Source organism: Leptonotus elevatus, chromosome 12 (genome assembly GCF_054856555.1).
Source record: "Leptonotus elevatus isolate MCC_2025b chromosome 12, RoL_Lele_1.0, whole genome shotgun sequence".
Classification (NCBI taxonomy): Eukaryota; Metazoa; Chordata; class Actinopteri; order Syngnathiformes; family Syngnathidae; genus Leptonotus; species Leptonotus elevatus.
The window spans coordinates 16889961-16911779 of record NC_141250.1 but is presented as its reverse complement, the minus strand read 5'-3'; the positions used below and the strand labels follow the sequence as shown (position 1 = coordinate 16911779).

Sequence of the window (21819 nt, the reverse complement as noted above, 5' to 3'; positions counted from 1 at the left end):
AAAGATTGTTAAAAATTAGGGGCGTCAGGCGATTAATTTTTTTTCATAATTAAATCGCATGACTTCACTAGTTAACTCACGATTAATCACAAATTTTATATCTATTTTAAATGTACAATAATTTTTTTCTAGGTTTTCATACTCTGGTTAACAAAAATGGAAAAAAAATGTTAAACTAATAGAAATAGTTCAAATTAATTTTTGACGTCTATAGCCGTCAATGGCAGTGAATGAGTTAAATATTATAATGGCAGTTTTGGTCCTCCATAGTGTACTTTGTCGACCTATTTTGGTTTCGAGAAAGGCCTACCTTCAACCAATGTCAGCATCGCAAACACCAATTAAACAAGTGTGGCAGCTTTCATACGGCACAGATGCAGTTTTTCACAATTGTATGATCTGCCAAAAAGTCCAGTCTCGCCCTTTGTTGAGCATCTAGAAACACAGCTAATAAAGGTCTCTTTATGATGAGGCACACAAAGCCACACACAGGGAGAGAAAAAAACTTAAGAAGAAAGATCTATCAAGAGGTGGGAATTACATTGGCCTGTGCTGGGGTGGGAAAAATGAAGCAGGCATTTCTGAGCTGGCTGGCAACATAACCTTCAGAAACATCCTATTTTTCATTAGAGTCGTGTCAGACAGCTACGCCTTTAATAACATTCATCCCCGCACCAAGGAGAGGATAACTCAAGCTTTAGGCACATAATGAATGGGAGAAAAAGCTCCGGCACTGCACTGCTGCACACCGAGCGAGGCTTCGTGGCGCGCCATCCTCTCGCATTAACACCATGCAAATGAAGAATCAGACGCATTCCTAATGCGGACCTGTTAATTACGGCCATTAGAAGACTAACAAGCCACCGTGCTCATGATCTCTGCATTTGAACATCATCTCTGGTGATAAAAATATGTCACAGCCCCTCCCAATCCCTGTATTGAGATTGCAAATTGGCAAATATGCTGACAGTGTGAAAAAAAAAAAAAAAAAAAAGGATGATTCTGCTGACTCTGAGGGGCGGGCCAATGATGGATGCATTCTTGACACAGTCTTGGTGTTGAGACTTAAGAAATAATGAGTATCAATGTCCCAGGCATGCAGGATGAAAGAGCACTGTGTGTTTAATTAAGGGAAGCAGAAGTAGGAGCCGCTCTCAGACAGTGACCCGACATGATCAGGTTCTTATTGCTGTCATTTTTTTGGTGGGCTGAAATATGGACGATAAGGTTGGGGCAGTGCTTTGATAAGAACAACATCATGTCATAGCAAGCCAGCCCTGAGACTGAAGAGAAGTTCTTGTGCATGATGACATAGAATATTATAAAAGTGTTTTTAAATCAAATGGAATAAAATGAGTTGTCCAGCGACGCAATTTTCAGCTAATAGGTATTGAGTGCAACGTTCCCCCCAGTGTTTTTATAAGCCTGGTGGCCCGTTAGGCTTTTCTTATCCCACTGCCAGGCCAAGCGTTCAGAATTTAATAATTTGAAAGCTATTTATTTTTAAGATAATGTAAATTCAGTTTGAAACGATATTGAACTGTTTATCACATCTTCCAGTCGCAACGCAGCAGACACGTCTACGTGAAAATTGAGCAGTAATCAATTTTATAATAATGCATATATTTGTGGAAACTGGGGTCAAGTTGAATTTTACAATTTAAAAAATGTGCAGAATTTCACAAGTTACTTCATGTTAAAGATTAGATAGCTCTTAATATGAAAAGAAAAATGCACTGAGCTGTCACCATCATCTTACAAATATAATTATGCCATCTAGTGGCAGAAAAATGACCAAAACACAAATCAATATCACACTCGTTTTTTTTTATAGTACATCTTTTTAATTTTAACTTAATTTAATGAATTATTATGACATTACTGTATAAATGACTAAAAGATGCAGGCATATTTCTATTAGTTTATCATTTTTTCCTCTTTTATGTTAACAAGAGTATGACAAAAAAAAAAATATATATTTTATCGTACATTTAGAACAGATATAACATTTGCGAGTTAAGTATTGAAGTCATGCGATTAATTACGATTAAACATTGTAATCGCCTGACACCCCTAGTTTAAACCAGTGATTCTAAAAATGCGGCATAAGTACTGCTACTTGTGGAACATGAGCTCCCTCTAGTAGCATACAAATACAATTTGTGTTTCCTCGCTACTTCGCAGTTCGGTTATTACGGATTCACTTTATCATGGATTTTCATTTGCAACAGTAACAATTTGTAACATTTATAACAAGATAGTCCTTCCGGTGACTTTAAAAGTAAAAGTAAAACGAGAAGCTTATCAGTTCGTATCTAAACCTAACTACAGCGTGCCTTGGAAGTAGCTTTAAATGTGTCATTATAACAAGTGTGCAATTATTGTTTCCAGAATCAGTATGAGTATTTTGTACAAATGCTCTCCAGACGTTCACACCCCCTAAAAGCTTACACTTCAGAGAGAAAACAAACATACACCCAATTATATCTGTGATGCATCAAATCCCTGGTGGGGCTTTGAATTCAGACCCCCCCACCCACCAAAACTGGTTAATACTTCATTCCTATGTTCTTTTTTTTTCTTACGGTCCTTCAAAATATGACATTCTTAAGCACAAATCAAAGGCTCTATGTGACTCATGTTAACACTGCATAGAAAGATAGTAAAGCAGCTGCTGGGAATAACGAGGGACGGCGGGGACGTGACACGGACAGGCTGAAATGGATAATTAGGACAGGACATTTCTGCGAGGCCGATGGCAATCTACTTTTGTGCAGGCAATTGCTCATCCTATTCATCCTTTACATTACATTAGATTTTTTTATTGCAACTCTATTTAACACAAGGTACAGCCTGAGAATAAGTAAAGCTTAGTCAGAAAGGTATTATTTAATTATGTTGAGCATTCTTACATTTTAATCATCTCCTGGATTTTGTTATGCAAGCCAGCACTTGGGAAAGTTGTTGAATTTAGAGTTTAGGTTTATGACGGTACAATTATAATACTACATTGTTACTGCAGTTAGCATTGACAATGATAGCAAAACACAAAGAAATATTCAAGCGCAACATATCAGGTTAACATATCAGGAAAAAAATTACTTAAAATAATCGATTTGCAAACACTTGGGAAGAAAATGCAAAATTCATCAAAACTAGAGTAATTAAGTCCCTCATTTCCAGAAATTGGACTGTCAACAAAACGAATCAAGCTAAAAGCAGCAACAATTGTTCATGCTATCCATTACGTAGCATGCAGGCAGTGAAGAGGCCAACTTCAAAATAAAATCTTCCCAAATGCAGTAATACTCTGATATTAGTGCTTTGGTTGCTTTTCTTTTGAAGTTGACAAATTTTTTCAGTCAACATGTCGTCCTGAAATGAAGTTCAATCGCTAATTAAGGACGCTAAAAGAACTCCAGTGTTAGCATCTCCAGCGTTAGCAACTAGTTGCTAGCTAGCTGCTAAGCAAGCAAGACGGCGAGGCAATTTTGACAAAAATGACTCTGCACACATTGATGCTGACAGCCTGACAGTTGTCGTTCCTACTGATAACTTTTTAACAAACCAGGCTCAAATATGATTAACTGATTCTCAAATGTGCTCTTTAAGACGGCAAAATCGCTACTGACGCCACTTCAAAATCTATGGGGAGAAATTGATTTAACATCTAAGAAAAAAAATCTGAAAATTAGGCAATATTAGCAGTAAACAACAAGCTTGTTTCACTTTTATGAGAGAATAAACGAAAAGCCTTTTTGATATCCCCAAATGACTTACAATCAATGAATTGGCAAAAAATATAATCTCTGTAAAACTGGAGCCAATTCAAAGAAATGGATGTCATTGTCGGGCTCAGCAGTCCAGAATTATGTAAATCATTAAAATGCCCTTGGCACTCCCCCCAAAAAATGTTGGCCAGTAATGAAGGATGCCAGCAAATCAGGGAAACCGTATTATACACGGGTACAGAGAAAAAACAACAACAGGTTTTTAAGGGTGACTTTGTGGGGGACGTATTATACACAGGATTTTACAGTAAATGCAGTGGGACCTTGATTTACAAGTGGCTCAATTACCAAGTTTTTCAAGACCTTGAAAAATATATATCATAATCGCAATATTGAGCAAAAAAAACGCAATTACCTTATTTGTCAAAATGTTTCCTATTCACTCATTCACTGCCATTGACGGCTACAGACGCAAAAAAATATCATTTTAACTATTTTTATTAGTTTAACATTTTTTCCCACTTTTGTTAACAAGAGTATTAAAACCTAGAATTGTTTTATTGTACATTTAGAACAGATATAAAATGTGTGATTAATTGTGAGTTCAATAGTGAAGTCATGCGATTAATTGTGATTACAAATTTTAATCCCCTGACGCCACAAATTTGTAATAATGTTTTCTTTTTCTTTTTTAATTCATTCATTGCCATTGACGGCTATAAACGTCAAACATTCATTTAAACTATTTCTATTAGTTAATTTTTTCCCCCACTTTTGTTGACAAGAGTATGAATTTTTTTATCGTACATTTAGAACAGATATAACATTTGGGATTAATCGTGAGTTAACTAGTGAAGTCATGCGATTAGCTACAATTAAACATTTTAATCACCTGTTACCCCAAATTTTTAATAATCTTTTTTTTTTTTTTTTTTAAGAATTTATGGCAGTGAACGAATTAAGCAGCGTTACAATTTTGACCTGCTGAGGAAGTACTCCACTCCATAGGTGTCCAATAGAGGCGTGTCAAAGTTGTGTCGTTGGCCTTTGAGGACGCCGCTCACATTAAGGAGCGTTTCACACAGTTTTAGTCTGCTGAATAATGAGCTGCGTTTGAGGGAGATATCACTCCACGTTGCTCTATTATGATTAGATTTCTCCTTGACAATATGAAAAGATCAAATCAATATCTACTGAGATTTTAATGATCCGCGATCCATCCGGTGTGCCCCTCCCCTGGTGCAACTAAAAGAGCATGATCTGACACCAGCAAGCACCACAACGCGAGGCCTTTTTTTCAGCTCGTCTACTGAAATACAATACCGCTTCAAATGGCAAGCTCTCGGGCTAAATATTTTGGATTTTTTTTCTCCTAAATGTTACTGGTTGCTGGATGTGTTGTGTTGGACTGTAAAGCAATTGAATTAGGAGTCATTAGTCCTCTTGAGTGATTACCTGTGGCCTATCGATAGCTAGGAAGGACACACTAATTAAAGGGCATTTAGATGCTTCTCTGTGAAGAGTAAAGTGGAGAAATGGCGCATTTAAAGCGCAGTTTGTAGGAAAATATCCTTGCACAGCAAATGACCGACATAACGTGTTCACTTTGCTCTCTGCAAATTCCCTTTATAGACGCGTATACGGGAATGGACCCCGCAGGAATACTAAAATGCGTTCTCACGAGAAGCGCCAATCTGCTGGCAGTTTGCTGAAAATTCAGGTAAATAAACCTGTTAAAATGGAAAGACCATTATTTGAATCATTAATTGATGGTGTATGTATAAACGAGTCAGTGTCATTTAACTTGCTATCATGAGGACATTTCCATAACCATTCTTAAGATTGCTGTTTTTTGAATGCGGTAACAGAAAATATCAAACATTTCATTCTCTTTATCAATAACGTGTTTACAGAAATATGTATGCATTTTGGAAATACCGATGACATCCTTCAAAAGTCCGAAATGTTCTGTTTCTATGTGCGTTCGCCACTAATACTGCTTATCCGCAGAAGAGAGATGCTGCACCCCAGCACTCAAAGTGTGCTTTGTGTTAACATGGAGGGGGAAAATATTGATTTAAGAATGATAAGACGAAGCTCCAGTCCCAGGGCAGAGCCGCCGTGATTAAATCTGTTGCACCAATGTTAAGATCTACAGTATTTCTCAGCAAGGAAAGAAGCCCTCTGTAAGTATGGCAACACATATTTATTATTATTATAAGCCTGACAGTGTTTGAAATTAATGCAAGTTATGCGTTTTGTAAATATCTCTAACATACCTTCAAAAGATGGCTTAGTACATGTTATTTTCCCATCCTTTATATGAGAAAAGGTGTTCAATTGTTACAAATTGATGTTTTTAATTGTAGAAATCAACTTTATGCCATGACTATACATTTGTCTATAAAATTGTTGTAAGTGCTGTACACCTGCACAGAGGAGCTAATACTCTGACAATGCAGAGCCGTGTATAGAGAGTTTGGCCAACTCGGTTTCAGCAGGGTAACAAGATGGCGTCCATTTGTCAGGTGATCAGCAGTTGACCAATCACAGCGTGACTGCTGGTCACATGACATATAGACACAATCTTGTTACCCTGCTGAAACAGAGTTGGCCAGACTCTCTCTATATGCCCCCTAATGGAGTGGATGTGCAATTACACTTTTTTTTTTTTTAAACATTGTAAAATCAGCTGATTAATTGTTATCGGAATTGAATTCTGTCAAAGTCTTTTAAGCATTCACTATGACTATGACTATGACTATGCAAACACATCTGTGGCTTTATCACGTCAGCATTTCATGTTTCATGAAATAGTGATGTGGAAAAAAATGTTGATTGGTCAATTAGTAATTCGATTGTACAAGCAAAAAATTTTTTTGCTATCAAATGTTTCAGAATTGGAAAAAGAAAATGCATTATGAAGCATTCATGAACGTCAACTTTCCGATGCATGAGAAAGCACTATAGTGACAGACATGAAAAAGCCGTTTTGACAGAATGGCAGAAAAACACTATTCTGGTATATTGCTCTGAGCCTCCCCACCACGCGGTTTCCCCTTCCCCCCACATACCACAGTAAAGTGCTTGTCCTTCGACATAAATGCCATGTTACCGACATAAAAACCTGCTGGGATCATAACAGACTTATGCCTTTAACATGCCAATAAGTCAGTCTAAGAAATAGGAAGACGTCGTCGCATCTCGATTCCGAGGACGTTTTAGTCAAAAGCTCATTTGTCGCCAGGCATTAAATTCCAGATGATCCAAATTGCGCATGCCCACCGCATTGCTCAATTTGAGCTCGGCGGCCAAAACAACAGTGAGAAATGTCCCCTTGGTGTGACTTTTATTCCTCACCTCATTCCCAATGTCATTCATTTGCCACTGAAGGTAACAAGGCTTTTCCACTCGCTGCTCTGTAACGGCAGACCTTTAATAGCCATTTCCCGGTGTGGCGAGGGGAGACAAGCGGGGACCGTGTTTATTTGTGCGTCTGCACATGCCTCTCCGGCGATTCTCTCTGCTCCACTCACCCTGCTGCTGGCTGCAGGAGTGATTCATGGGCCTGACAGATGCCGGGTGCAGCTGGATCTGTCCTTGATCATCCCAAAAGCCTGGACAGCACTGTCATTCACCATTGCCCAAATTATCTCTGTATTGACTGCAGAACCCTCTGTGACAGCACCGTAATGGCTAATTACCCAGGATGCTTTGGGTACTTTTAAACCCCAGAGTGTTCTCTTGCTGCCTTTGCCATAAGGCTTTTGCTGCTAACGCTCGGAGGGCCTCCGCTTTCTCTGCTCGCACCTGAGTACCACGCTTTAAGGGTCTCGCGGCGCTCGACACATCATTCCTTGTGCAGACATTTTGGTAATAATTACAAAATAATTTAAGAGTTCTCATTTGCTGCATAGTTTTGGATCTTGAGCAGATTGGGTTACTTTGACCCAAGGTTGGGTTCATTCACATTGGGTTGAAGATTGGATTTTGGGCGGGACGAAGAGCTGAAGATGGCCGCCATTTTTTATTGTATACTGAAGTAGTCCTGTTCAGCAATAAAAAAGTTAATATTTTGTCGAAAATAAACGTAATAACTTCATTATTTTCCATATCCAACTAATACCTTTAAAAACACATTTTGCCACTTTCGGTCTACTGACAAATGACATCACATGTACTCAGAGCTCAAGTAATGACTAACCACGGCTCAGCTGTTTTTTGGGTTTGGCCATGTGACGTTAGCAAACTAAACCGTGATTGGTTGTTACCTTTTTTCTGAGCACACGTGATGTCATCGGCAAAATGTGTCTTTAAAGGTATTAATTGTACATGAATAATAATTAAGTTAGCAAATTAATTATAAATAAAATATGATCTTATTGCTGAAAATGGCTAAATGAAGCAAATATCCCATTAAGAGTGACTTTTGAAAATGTTTGTGATAAAACCAGCACTATTTTTAACCGTAGCTATACTCATACCAGTAATCTGGTAACCCATTTCTTGATAGCTGTAGCCCAACGTGGCCACCTGGAGGCGGTATAAGATACATAGGAATATACTGTTCATTGTGAGCCTTAACGCCTCCTAGTTCATCAGTACGGCACTAATATTAGCCATTCTTTGCAGAAGATAAAGAATTTATGACTGACTGAATGTATGACTGAGTACTGTTATATCGTATGTCTACATGACAGGTGTCAAGCTCAAGGCCAGATCTGTCTTGCCGTATAATTTTAATGGAAAATCATGTGAGTCCATTTTGTGTTTCTTGCTAAAATACTACAATTGCAAGTTGTATTCTTTAATAGTAAAATTGAAATATTACAAGCATTTTTTGTTACCAATAACCTTTTAAAACAAATTGGTTATTTTACTAGCTTCTGATTTCAAAACTAGTTATCGACCAATGTATTGTGTATGTTTTAATATAAGGCAATTATACATTTGCAAGGCATATGCGTTCACAGTCATGATGGCCCTCCGAGGGAAACTGTGGCCCGCAACAAAAATTAGTTAGACACCTTTGGTCTGTATCGCTGTGGCATTTCTGTTCAATCCATTGCCAAAGGGTTATAATAGCACCACAACATAGAGCTAAATCACCATTAGCATTATGCTAGCTGACTGAAAGGCTAAGCTACGTGGTTATGTTTCGTTTGACAGTAAATTTGACCTCGGAGTGACAATAAACAGCTTAAAGCCTCTTTTTTTTTTTAAGAACAGTTCAACTGGTGTGCTAAACTGCTGCTTGTTGTGAAGTGAGTTTATTTGAGTTCAGTTCACCATACAGTGATCGTATCACAAAGTTTTGCTCACAAGTTAAAGAAAAATTAAAAAAAAATCAAAAAAGTTGTAAAATGCACTATGGACACCAATCTGTCCTAATATCCTACTAGTTCTAGCAAAAATAATAACAATAAATTTATATATATATATATATATATATATATCTGCAACAAATTGACATGTAAAAAAACAACCAGAAGAATATTGAAAACGACTACATTTCCAAGATGTGGTCAATTATGAGATGCCTTCAGGAGCGGTGTCAAAGAGAGGTGAAAGGATATGAGAGCCAAGACAGAGAGGAGCAAGGAGAAGGTGTAAGGAATAGAGGGTACAAAATCCCATCCTGACTGTTAGAGAAGATGATGAGCTCCCTTGAGAACGAACAGAGAAAGCGAGAGAAAGGCAGAAGCATTTCCTCACAAAGACTCCAGTAATTTGCCTCATCCTGTCTACGCACGCCGCATGGAAGCCACTCCATCCTTAATTACCAGACTAACAAACACATCCCCTCCCTGCTCTTTCGGTCTCGGGGTCTCACTTCCCTCGCAGCCAATGCAGCTGCCGCCAGGGCTTCCCGCGCTTCTCCTCCCCATCAATGTCGGCGGGGGGGAAATGGATGGCCTCTACCGCCGTCTGCAGACAGTGGAACGATGGACACCAAATAAAGTGATAAAAGCCCAGAGAATGGCCCTGCCGTGGTTAACGGCTCTCATCTTGATGGACAGGGGCGCTTTAATGACACGGAGGCCTCACCTGACAGCCACATACACTAGAGACTGGCCCCCTACCACCGATGGGGCAGCTAATGATGCTATTACTGCGGAAATCTGCTGATTAGTCCTTCCAATTGCAACACACCTTCAATGAGAAATTGTACTATACTACAGGGTAGAAATAATCAAAAATTATTTAAGTGGGATTTACCCCCCCCCCCCATAAAATAAAATAAAATGAATATCTTGACAATAATATTTTCGATGTAGCCCCACTAGTCTAAATGTGGTATTTTGGTTAATATTGCATTAAGATGCAAAATCCAGCAACTTTTATCAATATAAGAAGGCGGCCATTTTGCCACTTGCTGTCGAGTAAAAATGACATCACAGTTGCTCAGGTAACAACCAATCACAGCTCAGCGTCAGAAAATAGGTGAGCTGTGATTGGTCGTTGTCTGAGTAAGTGGCAAAATAGCCGCCCCCCTGAAATGGCTGGATTTTGCTGCATAACTCATATAATATTAATATATATTAATCAGAATGTCATGTTTAAACTGGCGAGGTCACATATAACATATTATAGTCAAGAAATGTTTAAGGTTGATGTCCCCTTTAAGTATTAGAGCTGAACTATTAATCCAATTGAAATCGATATGGTTTTATTTAGCCACACATCAAGGCAAAAACAAAAAACACAAACAAAAAAAGACTAATATTGCATAATCTTACTGAGTGACTGAGTAGAAAAAGTACAATATTATAAAACACTATTTTTACTTGGCGGGGAGACTGCAACGGATTAATGACTTTTCCATTCATTTCACAGGGGAAAGATGATTTGAGAGGCAGGGCTGTGAAATTCATTGAAATTAAATTACAATTTCAATTATTACACTGCACAAAATTGGCATAATCGTAAACAAAAATAAAACAATACTAATTTTGAGTTGTTTAAATGTATATATTTGCACTTTCTTTTCTTTTTAAATAACTAATTTAATAAATTTAGTTTGGTCCAAAAGAAAGTTGCATAATTAGAGTGTTTCAAATGTCTTCATATTTTTTTGTTTAAACATTTTCTTGTTTCGCACCCAAAAACAAATGATCGTCCTAATCGTGATTTCAATTATTACCCAAATAATAGCAGCCCTATCTCAAGGCACCGCTGTTTGTGCATTTTTGTGGAGTGACTCTGAAAACATACATGGCGAGACATTACGAAGCGTATGGCGAGTAACGATGTTTCTGTCAGCAGGCAAGCCGAGTAAAGGGGCCACGGCCTTTTCGTCTGGCCGTCGTCTGTCATGCCCAAGATGGCGCCGTGTCTGTGTGGCCTTTATTTGCATACGCTTGCTGCGTGCAATATGACGCCACCAAATCCAAACAATAAAGGAGAACCGGGAGTGAGGCTACAGTTATTTCCACATACTAGCTCAGAGGGGCTGCATTACAGCAGCGTTTGTGTGGCTTTTACTCCAAGCAGGCAGTGGGAGGGCCGGATATTCCCCGGGGTGAAGGGGTTATAGGGGGGGGTGTGTATGTGTTAGCAGTCACCTGCTGCTAAATCCTATTAGCAAGGCCTGGGGGTTAAACCAACCATCACCATTAAAGGCCTGTCAAGGGAAAGGCTGCAAATAATAGCGCTGATTGCTACAACTCACAAATAATAAGGTGCTTTGATAGAGGATAATCAATTAGTTCAAATAAGAACCTTGACGTTGTGAGGGGGTGGCTGACAAAAGCTTAGAAAAGAACATGAATAGAGGTGTTAAATCCACTTCATAGGGAACATCACCAAAAATGTGTTTAGGGAATGTAATAGGGGTCAATTAATACAGAAGTATATTATAAACAATTGCTATTGAAACATAAATGTGGCTATTGTGACAGTCACAGGAATGTGCATTGCTATTTTGATATGTAGCGTAGCATATGAATATTCTTAAATATTGTTGATATATTGATAATGAAATAGAGAAGAGGTGGGAGGAACCAATCAAATTCAATTATTCCTACTCTTTTTGGAATTTATTTTTCGTCTTTAATGACTGATTCTTTTGTTTGCTGTTGTTTTTTGTTTTCTAAGTATATTCACTCTTTGCTGTTGTTGTATGATAATTTAGAATTTAACATGACATAAACTGATTTTAAACGAGAAACTTTTGTTGCCATGAGGTATGTCTGAAATTGTAGGGGTTAGGATTAGATTTTTTGGGGGGGGGGGGGGGGGGGGCACATCTTGCTATCCCTTTTGAACATAATTCATATTGAGTTCATTGTTTTGTTGTTTCTTTTAATCACTGCAGAATTCAAAGGTCATTTATTTTCTTTCTTTTTTTAATCAAAATGTTTAATAAACTTACTACAGCTGTTTATTTTTTTATATTTTCATACATGTTCAAAATAAACGTGAAAAAAATCAATATTTTAGGGATACAAAGTTAAGGGAAAATATTTAATTAACATGAATAGCAATTTGTTGTTTTGTTGCTTTTTTGCTAAAAAAATCTTGTCTTTGCACTGTACGTTCTATTAGTAATTTTAGTAAGCAAATTATAATTTCTTTACTTTGCTTTTAAATGTCTTAAACTATTTTGTTTTTTGTTTTTTTTGCTTTTAAATGTTGTATTGTTTAATTATGTTAAGCACAATGAGTTACCTCTCTGAAATGCACTATATAAATAAAGATGCCTTGCCTGTAAATGCGAGACTGTAAGAAGTTATTGCAAACAATATCCATAATTTTCTCGGAGGAAAAAAAGAAAAAACATCCATCATTTGCATTTTTTTCCGTTCTTCATCAGAAATATTTTTGCACTACTGGGTGGAAGTTAGGTATTTTTAAATCAGTATCGTTTTAAACTTTTTTCCCCTTTATTGTGTCATTTCCTGCTAAAAGAAAAACAATCACCAAAAGAAAAATAAATAAACAAAAAATAAAATAAATAAATATGTCGGCCTATTTTTTTCCTCTTTTTTTGGTGCTTCCCCTCTCAGTGTGAAGTGCAGCAGTTCACAAAGCATGCACATGCTGTTAATGGTGGATTAGCCTGCAGGCCTAAACATTTCCATATGCTTCCCAAAGCCGGCACAATGATGTGAGAACAATTTGGCGACGCAAGTGTTAAATGAGATGAGAAGTGACAGTTTACATCTCCAGCCACAATTAACACATTGATGGCGTTTTTCGCCGGCCCCCTCGCAGTGATAATGCCTGTTGTCAAATCTGTTTAGCACGCCAAATCTCCTGGAGCCTTCAACTAGGCACCAAGCTTTTGACAGATTGAAGGTTCAGAGATAGGCTATCATGGCAGATGGAAGCTGGCATCGATGTTCAGCTCTCGCCAATCACAGGGGACCTGCCCCCCTTATTCTGCGGGGCGCAGCTCCGCAACCTTCCCCCCTCTGATGGGAGCAGGGGATGGCATTGTTAAGCAGTGCATCTGTGAGACTCACTCTCCTCTGATGGAAGCATAAGGCAAAGAGCTCTCAAGCAAAAGACGGCCACTGCTGTAAGCACATTTCAGATATGATGGGAGGCCAGCGCAGGGGAATAGAGGGAGAGGAAAAGTTTCAAACATTCTGAAAAGCCCAAGAAGACCCAGGAGAGGAAAGAGACAGCCTCAGATATTCACCGGTGGCATCAATACATTTTATCAGCAGCTGAATGCTAACAAATACAGCCTCAGCAGCACTGTGGGGTCGTTGCTTAACTGATCAATATTTTGTGACAACGTTCTCTTCGCCAACAGCATCTCACCTGTTCACGCCGATACGGAGAGATATAATCAATTTAGAACTCATATGAAAAGATAATTAGCCCTCAAAATGGGGTCGAATGATTCATTGAATTTAAATCAACATCGCAATGTAGTAGAATGCAATGAAAAAAATATGTCTTTATTTGTATAGTGTCGAGGTAAGTACAGTGTTTAAAAAGTACAGTCCACATATTTACTTTTGTTCAAACCGATACCAGTACAAGTACTCAACTCTTGAGTCGTCACTTATACTGATACCAAGTACAACCAGTACTTTTGAGACATAAAATTTCCCCCTAAATAACAATGAAAGACATTATGGCAATATAGCATTATCCCTTAAAATTGCATGAAGTCAATGACAAATTTGTATTCTTCTAATTTCTCATTTCTATAGTTCCTGATCATTAAACGGCCACAAGAGGGCAGCCCATGCTGGTATCGGCCGCCGTTACGAGTATCGATACCTTGAAATAAGGCCTGGTATCGGCCCAATGCCAATACTTGAATGAGTACTCACCCACCCCTAATATCAATGTGCTTCATATAATTACAAAACAACATTCAAAGACACATTTGAATAATTTCAATAATATATATTATGTTATTATAATATTTAAATTTAAATAAAAATAATTTAAGACTAAAATTTTAAGGCATTTAAAAGCAAAGTACAGAATAAAAACTAGTTTAAGATGACAAAAAAAGGTACAAGAACATGATTTTGAAAATAGCTTATTCCATTACAGCTAAATGCTGATGCACCATATTTCCTTTGAACTCTGTGCTCAATTAATTGACCCAAGTTTGCTAACCTCAGATCCCTACCCAACATTTCTTTCTATTCAGGACCTAAGCCATTCAGTGAATTACAGACCAAAAGACTTCAAGTCAAGGTGTTTAGTAAGTTAACAACTCTAAGTGGAACAGATAAACTGTCCTTCATATTAATTTATGGTTCATTTGTCTTTATATTAGCATTAGCCTAACCTATAAGGCCAAAACATTTATGTTTAATTTATTGCTTTTAAACGAATACGCAGGAAGAAGAACTTGAAAGAGTGAGAGAGAGAGAAATCACAATTACTTTTCAAAATTGTTCAGCCCTACCTCATAAAACCATCTGAAATGGTGGCATAGGAAAACCTCATTAAAACACAGCTTGTTCTCATCAGACAGCTTAAAATGATTTGGGGAATTATTCGAGAGCGAGAGAGAGAGAAAAAAATACATGAGACCCTTCTAAAACAGGAGGGGAGAACGCGATAATTACGTGCCATGCACTGATGATATCACGAGCGTTAATGATCGCTATAATGACAGTTCACACCGCACAGCTGATTTACAACACGCCTACTGCGAGCAACCACAGCGAGAAACCTGGCAGCAAACAAACCCAAGTGAGAACAGGAAGTCAAAAAGCTTCAACTGAACTTGTTTTTAAACGCTTTCGTCCGCCCCCAAAAAAAGACACCAACATTGAGATGCAGCATTGTTGGTTGACTTGCAGACGAGCCGTTGTTGTTTGCTCTCTCCCTCCCTGTTTAGGCGAACACATTGTTGATTCAGACCCATCATGTTGAGGTTTGAGGTCACCCTGTCTCAGGCTTGGCTAGTTAGCAGCAGCCCACCTGATGGCCCAGAGGAAATCACAGCAGCCGCACTCACAGGAGAGGGCCTGACAGCCAGGCCCTGTACCAGAGAGAGGGGTCCAGTCAGGGGGGGTGGAAAGTGGAGGGTCAGCATGGGGGGAGGGGGGGGGGGTAAGGGGAGGGAGAAGTGCAGGGGGTGGTGTGGTGGGGTTAATGTCTAAAGAGGACATAGGGGATGTTTGCGGTGAGTTGTGTTATTGTCAAAGCTGTGTTAAGTGAAAGTGAGGCTTCATGAACAAAGGAAAGTGAGTGATGATAACTTGACTAAAGTTCACCAATCGGTTCAATCGACAAACTGTCCCAGTCATAACATCGTATGCATTTTGTAATTACATTTGTAATGATGCAAAAATAAGTTAATTGTAGCAGGAAAACTTTCATAACAAGGTACGCAGCATCAAGGATCTAAAGCAATACTTGTGTCAAAGATCAAGTACTTCAACGGAAAATATCTGTGGGAGACGTTACAGATATTCATTGGCCGATTACAGGTTTGATGTTTTACCGTGGGTTTAAAAAGTCAAGGTTTACAGCTGCATGTCTAATATGATTGGCTGCTTGCAAAGTTCAGTAAACGAATACTGATGCATTTTGCTCTGATGAATGTGCATTGTCCTAAAAAGGACAAACAAAAATAGTGCATGTTATCCCCAAGGACAACATGAGTAGCCCATGGGTGTGTTCTAAAAATAGCTCAGCAGCGATGGGACACTGAAGAAGAATGTTGAAATGTATTTATTTATTGAAAACGTAACATGGTACATATTTCTTCCTTACCAAATATTCAAAAATAAAAATTTAATAGATTGCATTAAATTGTGTGTACCAGACTGTGGCACAAAAAAAGCTTGGGAAATGTTTCTCTAATCAGCTTTGGCTTTAAAGGATCTTTGTGCAGTTTGACACTTTTTCACTCGTAACTGCCACCTCTGGCCCAAAGCGTAACTGCAGCATCTGTGTCAGGCTCGTTCATGTCGCGCGTGTGCGAGTACGTGCACGATCCTAAAGCGACACCCACAGTTGACAAATAAAGACATGACTTCAAATGAAGTAAGAATAACTCCGCCCCTCCCCTCCCCAAAGAAACTATGGAGTGTGCAGGATCCGCGCACACTATAAAGGGAAGATAAAAGCTGATAGGTGCAGTCAGAGTAAAACAGTATTGGCTCTTTGTACTCATCTGGGCATCGGTGGAGCATGCATGATGTAGAAAAAGCTTTAACATTACCTTTTTAAACGGCACAATGCACCCTTAATCTGGATTTAGAAACGCATATTTGGTGGTGACATCACTCATATTGGCAACGTATTTGAACCCAGCATAACAGCTAAAAGCTGCTTCACCATGTTTGCTTTGAAAACTTGGTTCTACAGACCAGTAGCAGAATTTAATAATTTAGTCTACATCTAATTTAATTTAATTTAATTACATTTAATGTAACTACATTTAATTTAATTACATTTAATTTAATTACATTTAATTTAATTACATTTAATTTAATTACATTTAATCTAATCTTATCTAAACAGGAACTCAGTAGCAGTTTACCAGTGCAGCTACAACGGGATCATGATAACAATTAGCATAAATTATGGTACATGTCCCTTACTAGTAAACAGATCTTTGACTTTTGATAGGTCTCTTTTGAGTGGCCGGTCCACTTTCCGCAACACTTCACAGCAGCTTCTTCTCAAGCCGAAGCAAAAACTGCAGTGCGGAAATGAAGAGGGGCATCAGCGCAAGTTATCCTGGGGCACTGATGCTACTCTCGCACAGAAAAGCTCGCCTCGAAAGTGGTGTGATGAACAGCAGACGTTTCCAGTTCACAAGTCTCCCAGTCTCTCTTGAGAGTCTGTTTCATCCCTATTATAGCCAATAATAGCCCATTGTAGTCAAATGCTCTTCCTCTTCACCGTGACTGAATGAGGACACATTACTTACCGAGACGAGACAATGCTAATACGCCACTGCAGAAAAGTGCTGACAGGAAGAGGGCAAAAATCATAGGTTTTTGCCTCCTGGAGGACGTGATGCTTGCCTGTATTTATAGTTACAGTGAATAACGTCACGCACTTTGCCAACACAACACTTTCTCATTTCACTTTCTGCAATAAGTGCGAAGTGATACTGATGCTTTCTCTGTCAAAATGCAGGCAGCGTACTTAAGTATGAAATGAGATCACATTATTTGTGACGTTGAATGTTTTCAATGATACACATTAAAAATGCTGGCTTGTTTTGATAACCTGGGTAGCTGTGGATTTTGAGCAGAGTGGGTTGAAATCTGTATTTGGGCAGGCTGAAGAGCTGAGGCTGGTCGCCATTTTGGAAAATAAATTCATATTTTACTTATATTAAATTTTTATTCATATTTGACCCAACTTTCTGGGTTGTTTTGTACAAAACAATATTTTATATTAAAAAGAAAACAAAAAAAACTTTGGTTGTTTTGAAACATACACAAGTAGCAGATTGGTCCAATTTTTGACCAATATTGAGTTATTTTTTACCCAGTAGTTTTGAGGGTGTTTTATTCATATTAAAAAATAAAACTAACCACAGCAACCATCAACTAGTAACACATTTCGTGGTAGTTCTAATTCATCATGCTAGGTAGTTTTTACCTCTTGCTGGATTAAAATCTTGACCCGACTGTTATGGAAAATTATTATTTAGCACATATTAAAATAACATGTTTATAGTGCAATGCGCTGGGTATAATTATTTATTTATTTATTTATTTTTAAACGACATTGGTCCATCTCGAGTTGTCCCAACTAGATCATAAAATCGCAAATCTGAGCCGATCACGTGATTTTTCATCTGATCGTACCGGCTGAAATTTCTTAATTTAAAGTCTTAAAGTCAAGAATGAAATATATAAATTTGTTTACTTGATTTAAACTCCTGCTGACTAGCAGCCATATAAAAAGTTATCATGTTGAATAAAAAAAAAATTCAGATTAAGTGCTCTTTTTTTCTTCATAATAAATTGCTGAGATATCAGATTGAGACTCAGTGTCGGCAGATCCTGAAAAACAAATGACTACAAATGGACATCTCTTGGGGCGACCTTTTCTGGCTACTTTTAACCCAGCAGTTTTAAGAGTGTAATTATTGTAACTGATTATTACAATATGAGCAATGCCCAAGTAAGAATGTGTAAAAGTGGCTAAGCATGTGTAAGTGAGGCCTTTAATACGCATTTATCTTATGAACCAGTACTTTTCTTGAGGCAATTCAAAAGGACAATAATCCGAAAATGTGCATCGAGTAAGAAAAAACAATCGGGTTTCCATGTGCCTTTAAGCACAGCTGCTTTAAAGCTCCATTTTGTGCTCATGTGCGAAGGCATCCCGAGACAAATGCCTTACAACAAAGTCATACACCATTAATGCAGTCAGTGTTCCTGCAGCCTCAGAATCCTATTATCTAAGATGGTTCAGCCTCATTAGCTCCTCTATGCATATTAATAAATGGGAGTGTATCACTAGACCCCATTTAAGAGCGAAACACGCTCAAAGTACTCGCTGCGTGGACGTTATAGGACATAACTCACTCTGCAAATTGCTATCATCGGGCTGCTGGCAGAAGCCTGCTGTTTTCTTTACCCAAAAGCCCCTGGTTCCCTCGCAGACTTTCATTAACCTGCACTCCATTCAGACACCATTATGGCTCTAATTATGGCACATGCTGCTTGTGAGGAAATGCGCAGGTTCCCAAAGACTTTTATGTCCAGCTGTCCTGTCGCCAAGTCCAGGGTCACCCGCATTGCTGAACAAGTTCCAGATAAAAGGAGATGCGCTAATCTCCCAAGCATTGAAGCTGGCTTTGGAGACTTATGCGGGCGTATTAATCATGGTCACAACTGCGTTTGGATGTAAGACCTTAAGTTTGTTGGCACAAGAGTTGAAAAGAGAGCAAATTAAACACTTCTCATCGACCTCCTCAGCTGTGTCCAGGTTGCATCAGTATCAAACAAGAAGAAACATGCTTTGTACTCAAGGCTGTTACTCCAACCGAAGAAAGTCCATTTTAGTCTGCTGGTTCTTTTGTGAAACTTCAAAAAAATACAACCTTGGCTGATGATGTTGAGAAACTGCTATTGTTTGTGAATAAATAATTTCTAGTGCTGTCTAGTGGTAATTAATCACAATCAATTTCATCATTAATCGAGATTATTATCTCGATTTAATCGTATGTTTCTACTATTTACTTGGGTGACTTATTGGAATTGACATAAAATAATTTGCTGTTAGATGCCAAAGACAGCTGGGATTGGCTCCAGCATGGCCGTGATCCTCGTGAGGATAAGATAATGGATGGATAATCCGTCAAAGACATACTACTAATCTGCTATTTGATTTTTGGGTTTGCAAAGTGTGCAAATTATTTTATATTTCTCTTCAAGCATCTAGCAAGTAAAACAAACTAAAACTACATATAGTCCGTGTTTATCCATCTTCCTGCCAGTGACTCATTCTGATTTTCAGTCCTTACAACTTGAACATATTTTGTCAGATTTGCTCATTTAAATGAATTTTGTCTTCATTTCATTGTATTTATGGAGAGCAAATGTACTCTTATTTCAATCTTACTTATACAAATTAATTGAAATCCCAAAAGCATAGAAATACGATCTATTTTTAATATTACAAGTGTCCCAAAGACGTATTTATACGTTTCTTACGGTGTAAACAATGGTAGTTATTACAAAAAGGGCCAGCAGGTGTCAGCAGAGTATAAGAGATCAACCAGGGCCATGTTGTAACAAGCTGTTTTCCGCACTGTTTTAAACAGATTTGCGAATAATGATGAAATTTAGCTATATTCTAATGCTAATTGCTGCAAAATGGAAACAGATAGAAATGTACTTTTTTAGACTCTAATCTTTCTTTTGGTAGGTTCTGTGTTTTTATAGCAATAGAACACAATATACCGTGGGCATTGCAAAATTAGTCAAAATCCTGTAAAACAGCCAGGGGCGAAGGGGCTTGCTTCAGTGAAAATGGCTGGGAGTGAATGAGTTCATCCTTTCCAGCTCCCCCCAAAATGAAAATGAACAAAACACTTTACCACTGCATATTCATTCTAGTTTTCAAGAATGCAGCAAAAGTACGACTTGGAAGTTACTAAGAAACCAAATAATGAGATTGTGATTGACACCCCGAACTCACTTTATCGGCCCATACACCAATGAAGACCTTAGCTTGGGAATCAAATCAAAACTCTGTCCAGTGTCTCATTATCCATCAAACTATCTTCCCTGCTTCCTCCGGTTTATAGAAGAGAATGAAAGTGCAGGAACGATGTGGAAAATTTCCACCTTGAGGGAGAGTGAAATGGTTCCCTTAGCATTGCTCACTCGTAGCTGATAGCCAAGGTAAGAACATCGTTTGGCAGGTGCTGTGTGCTGTCAGAGCCAGAGATGAGTTCTGCTGCAGTATAACATCTCACCAAATCCTCCAGACTTGTCAGTTAGCAGCCTGACAGGAAAAAGGTGGACACCTACTAAGGTCTCTGAGAATGAACAAATACTTGCGGAAAGTTTTTGCTTTTTGTATAAAGTTTGCAAAGAGATCCGGATGAGGGGACCATAACATATTGTGATGCACGACATGCCTACAATATTTTCTATGCCATGTTTAGAAAAAAAAGTGGCCTTAATCAGCAGTCAGAACTGATGATTAATGGCTCAGGGCAAGCAGCTAAGCCACTGATGAGGTAGGCAGGTCAACACTGGAATTTTAAACAGAATTAGGAATGATATATCATTATAATCAAATGGGATGGAAATTTAAAGAGTAACAAACTATATTTTTTAGGAATCATGATTGGTGAATATCTTCATATCAAAATTATATGAAAGGAAAAAAAAGAGAAAGCCGTAATAGTATATAAAGTAAAATTTAGGCAAAAACATTTACATTACAGTAACAATGTAAAAAATATTTGTATAACTATTACAATGAATACAATGTATTCATTCTACAGAAAAAAGATTGGAAAATCATTAGTAACAGTCGCCAAATAGAGATCACTCAAAGCCATTATTTATCAAATAAAAATAAAGCTATTGAAATTCCATTATTGAGTTGATTTTACAATATTACAATATATAACGCTAATAAAATTCTTACCAATCAGTAATTTTTTTGAAGTTATCAAAAAAGTGAAAGCAACTATAGTTTGAAAATAAAGTTGACACACTGAGCAACACTCATTCCAATCAAACAAAATCCTATCTGAATAATTCGACTTCAATTATAAGAGCCATAAAAATGAGCCACAGTGAGATAAATAAATAACATGACTGTCCTCCCTGGAATTGTGCTGATGCGGAGGCCTGCCTAAGCATTATAAAGCTAATTAGCAGAAGATTACTATGCAGTGTGCAAGGCTGTGGTCCAGAAAGACATCATTAGGTCTTCTGATGGGGATATGCCTTCAGCACATTGATTCTTTCTTCTTTTTTTTTACTCCAGGAACAATGCAAGACTTTATAATTGGACTTGCAGGTCACTTGTGACCTCACTACTGTTAGGTGTGGCGGGCAATTTCATCCTAACCAAAGACAATAACCAAAAAATAACAAACAAAGACAACAATGCATTCCTGCTGAGCTCACAGAATGAAGTCTCAAATAACTACAGATCTTTAAAC

General features: G+C 38.0%; 1 protein-coding gene across 2 annotated transcripts in view; it reads right to left on the bottom strand.

Moving 5' to 3' along the window:
• LOC147164787 (uncharacterized) overlaps positions 1-21819 on the bottom strand; it is a 104144-nt gene that overhangs the window by 30374 nt on the left and 51951 nt on the right. Inside the window, exon 1 of one of the 2 annotated variants that reach the window (XM_086091492.1) lies at positions 311-433. The exons of the other annotated variant lie outside the window; for it this stretch is intronic. Coding sequence (XP_085947618.1) covers positions 311-329 — 19 coding nt within the window. The 5' untranslated portion in view covers positions 330-433. Of the gene's footprint in view, positions 1-310; positions 434-21819 lie in introns of those variants that run through there. 2 annotated transcript variants of the gene reach the window in all.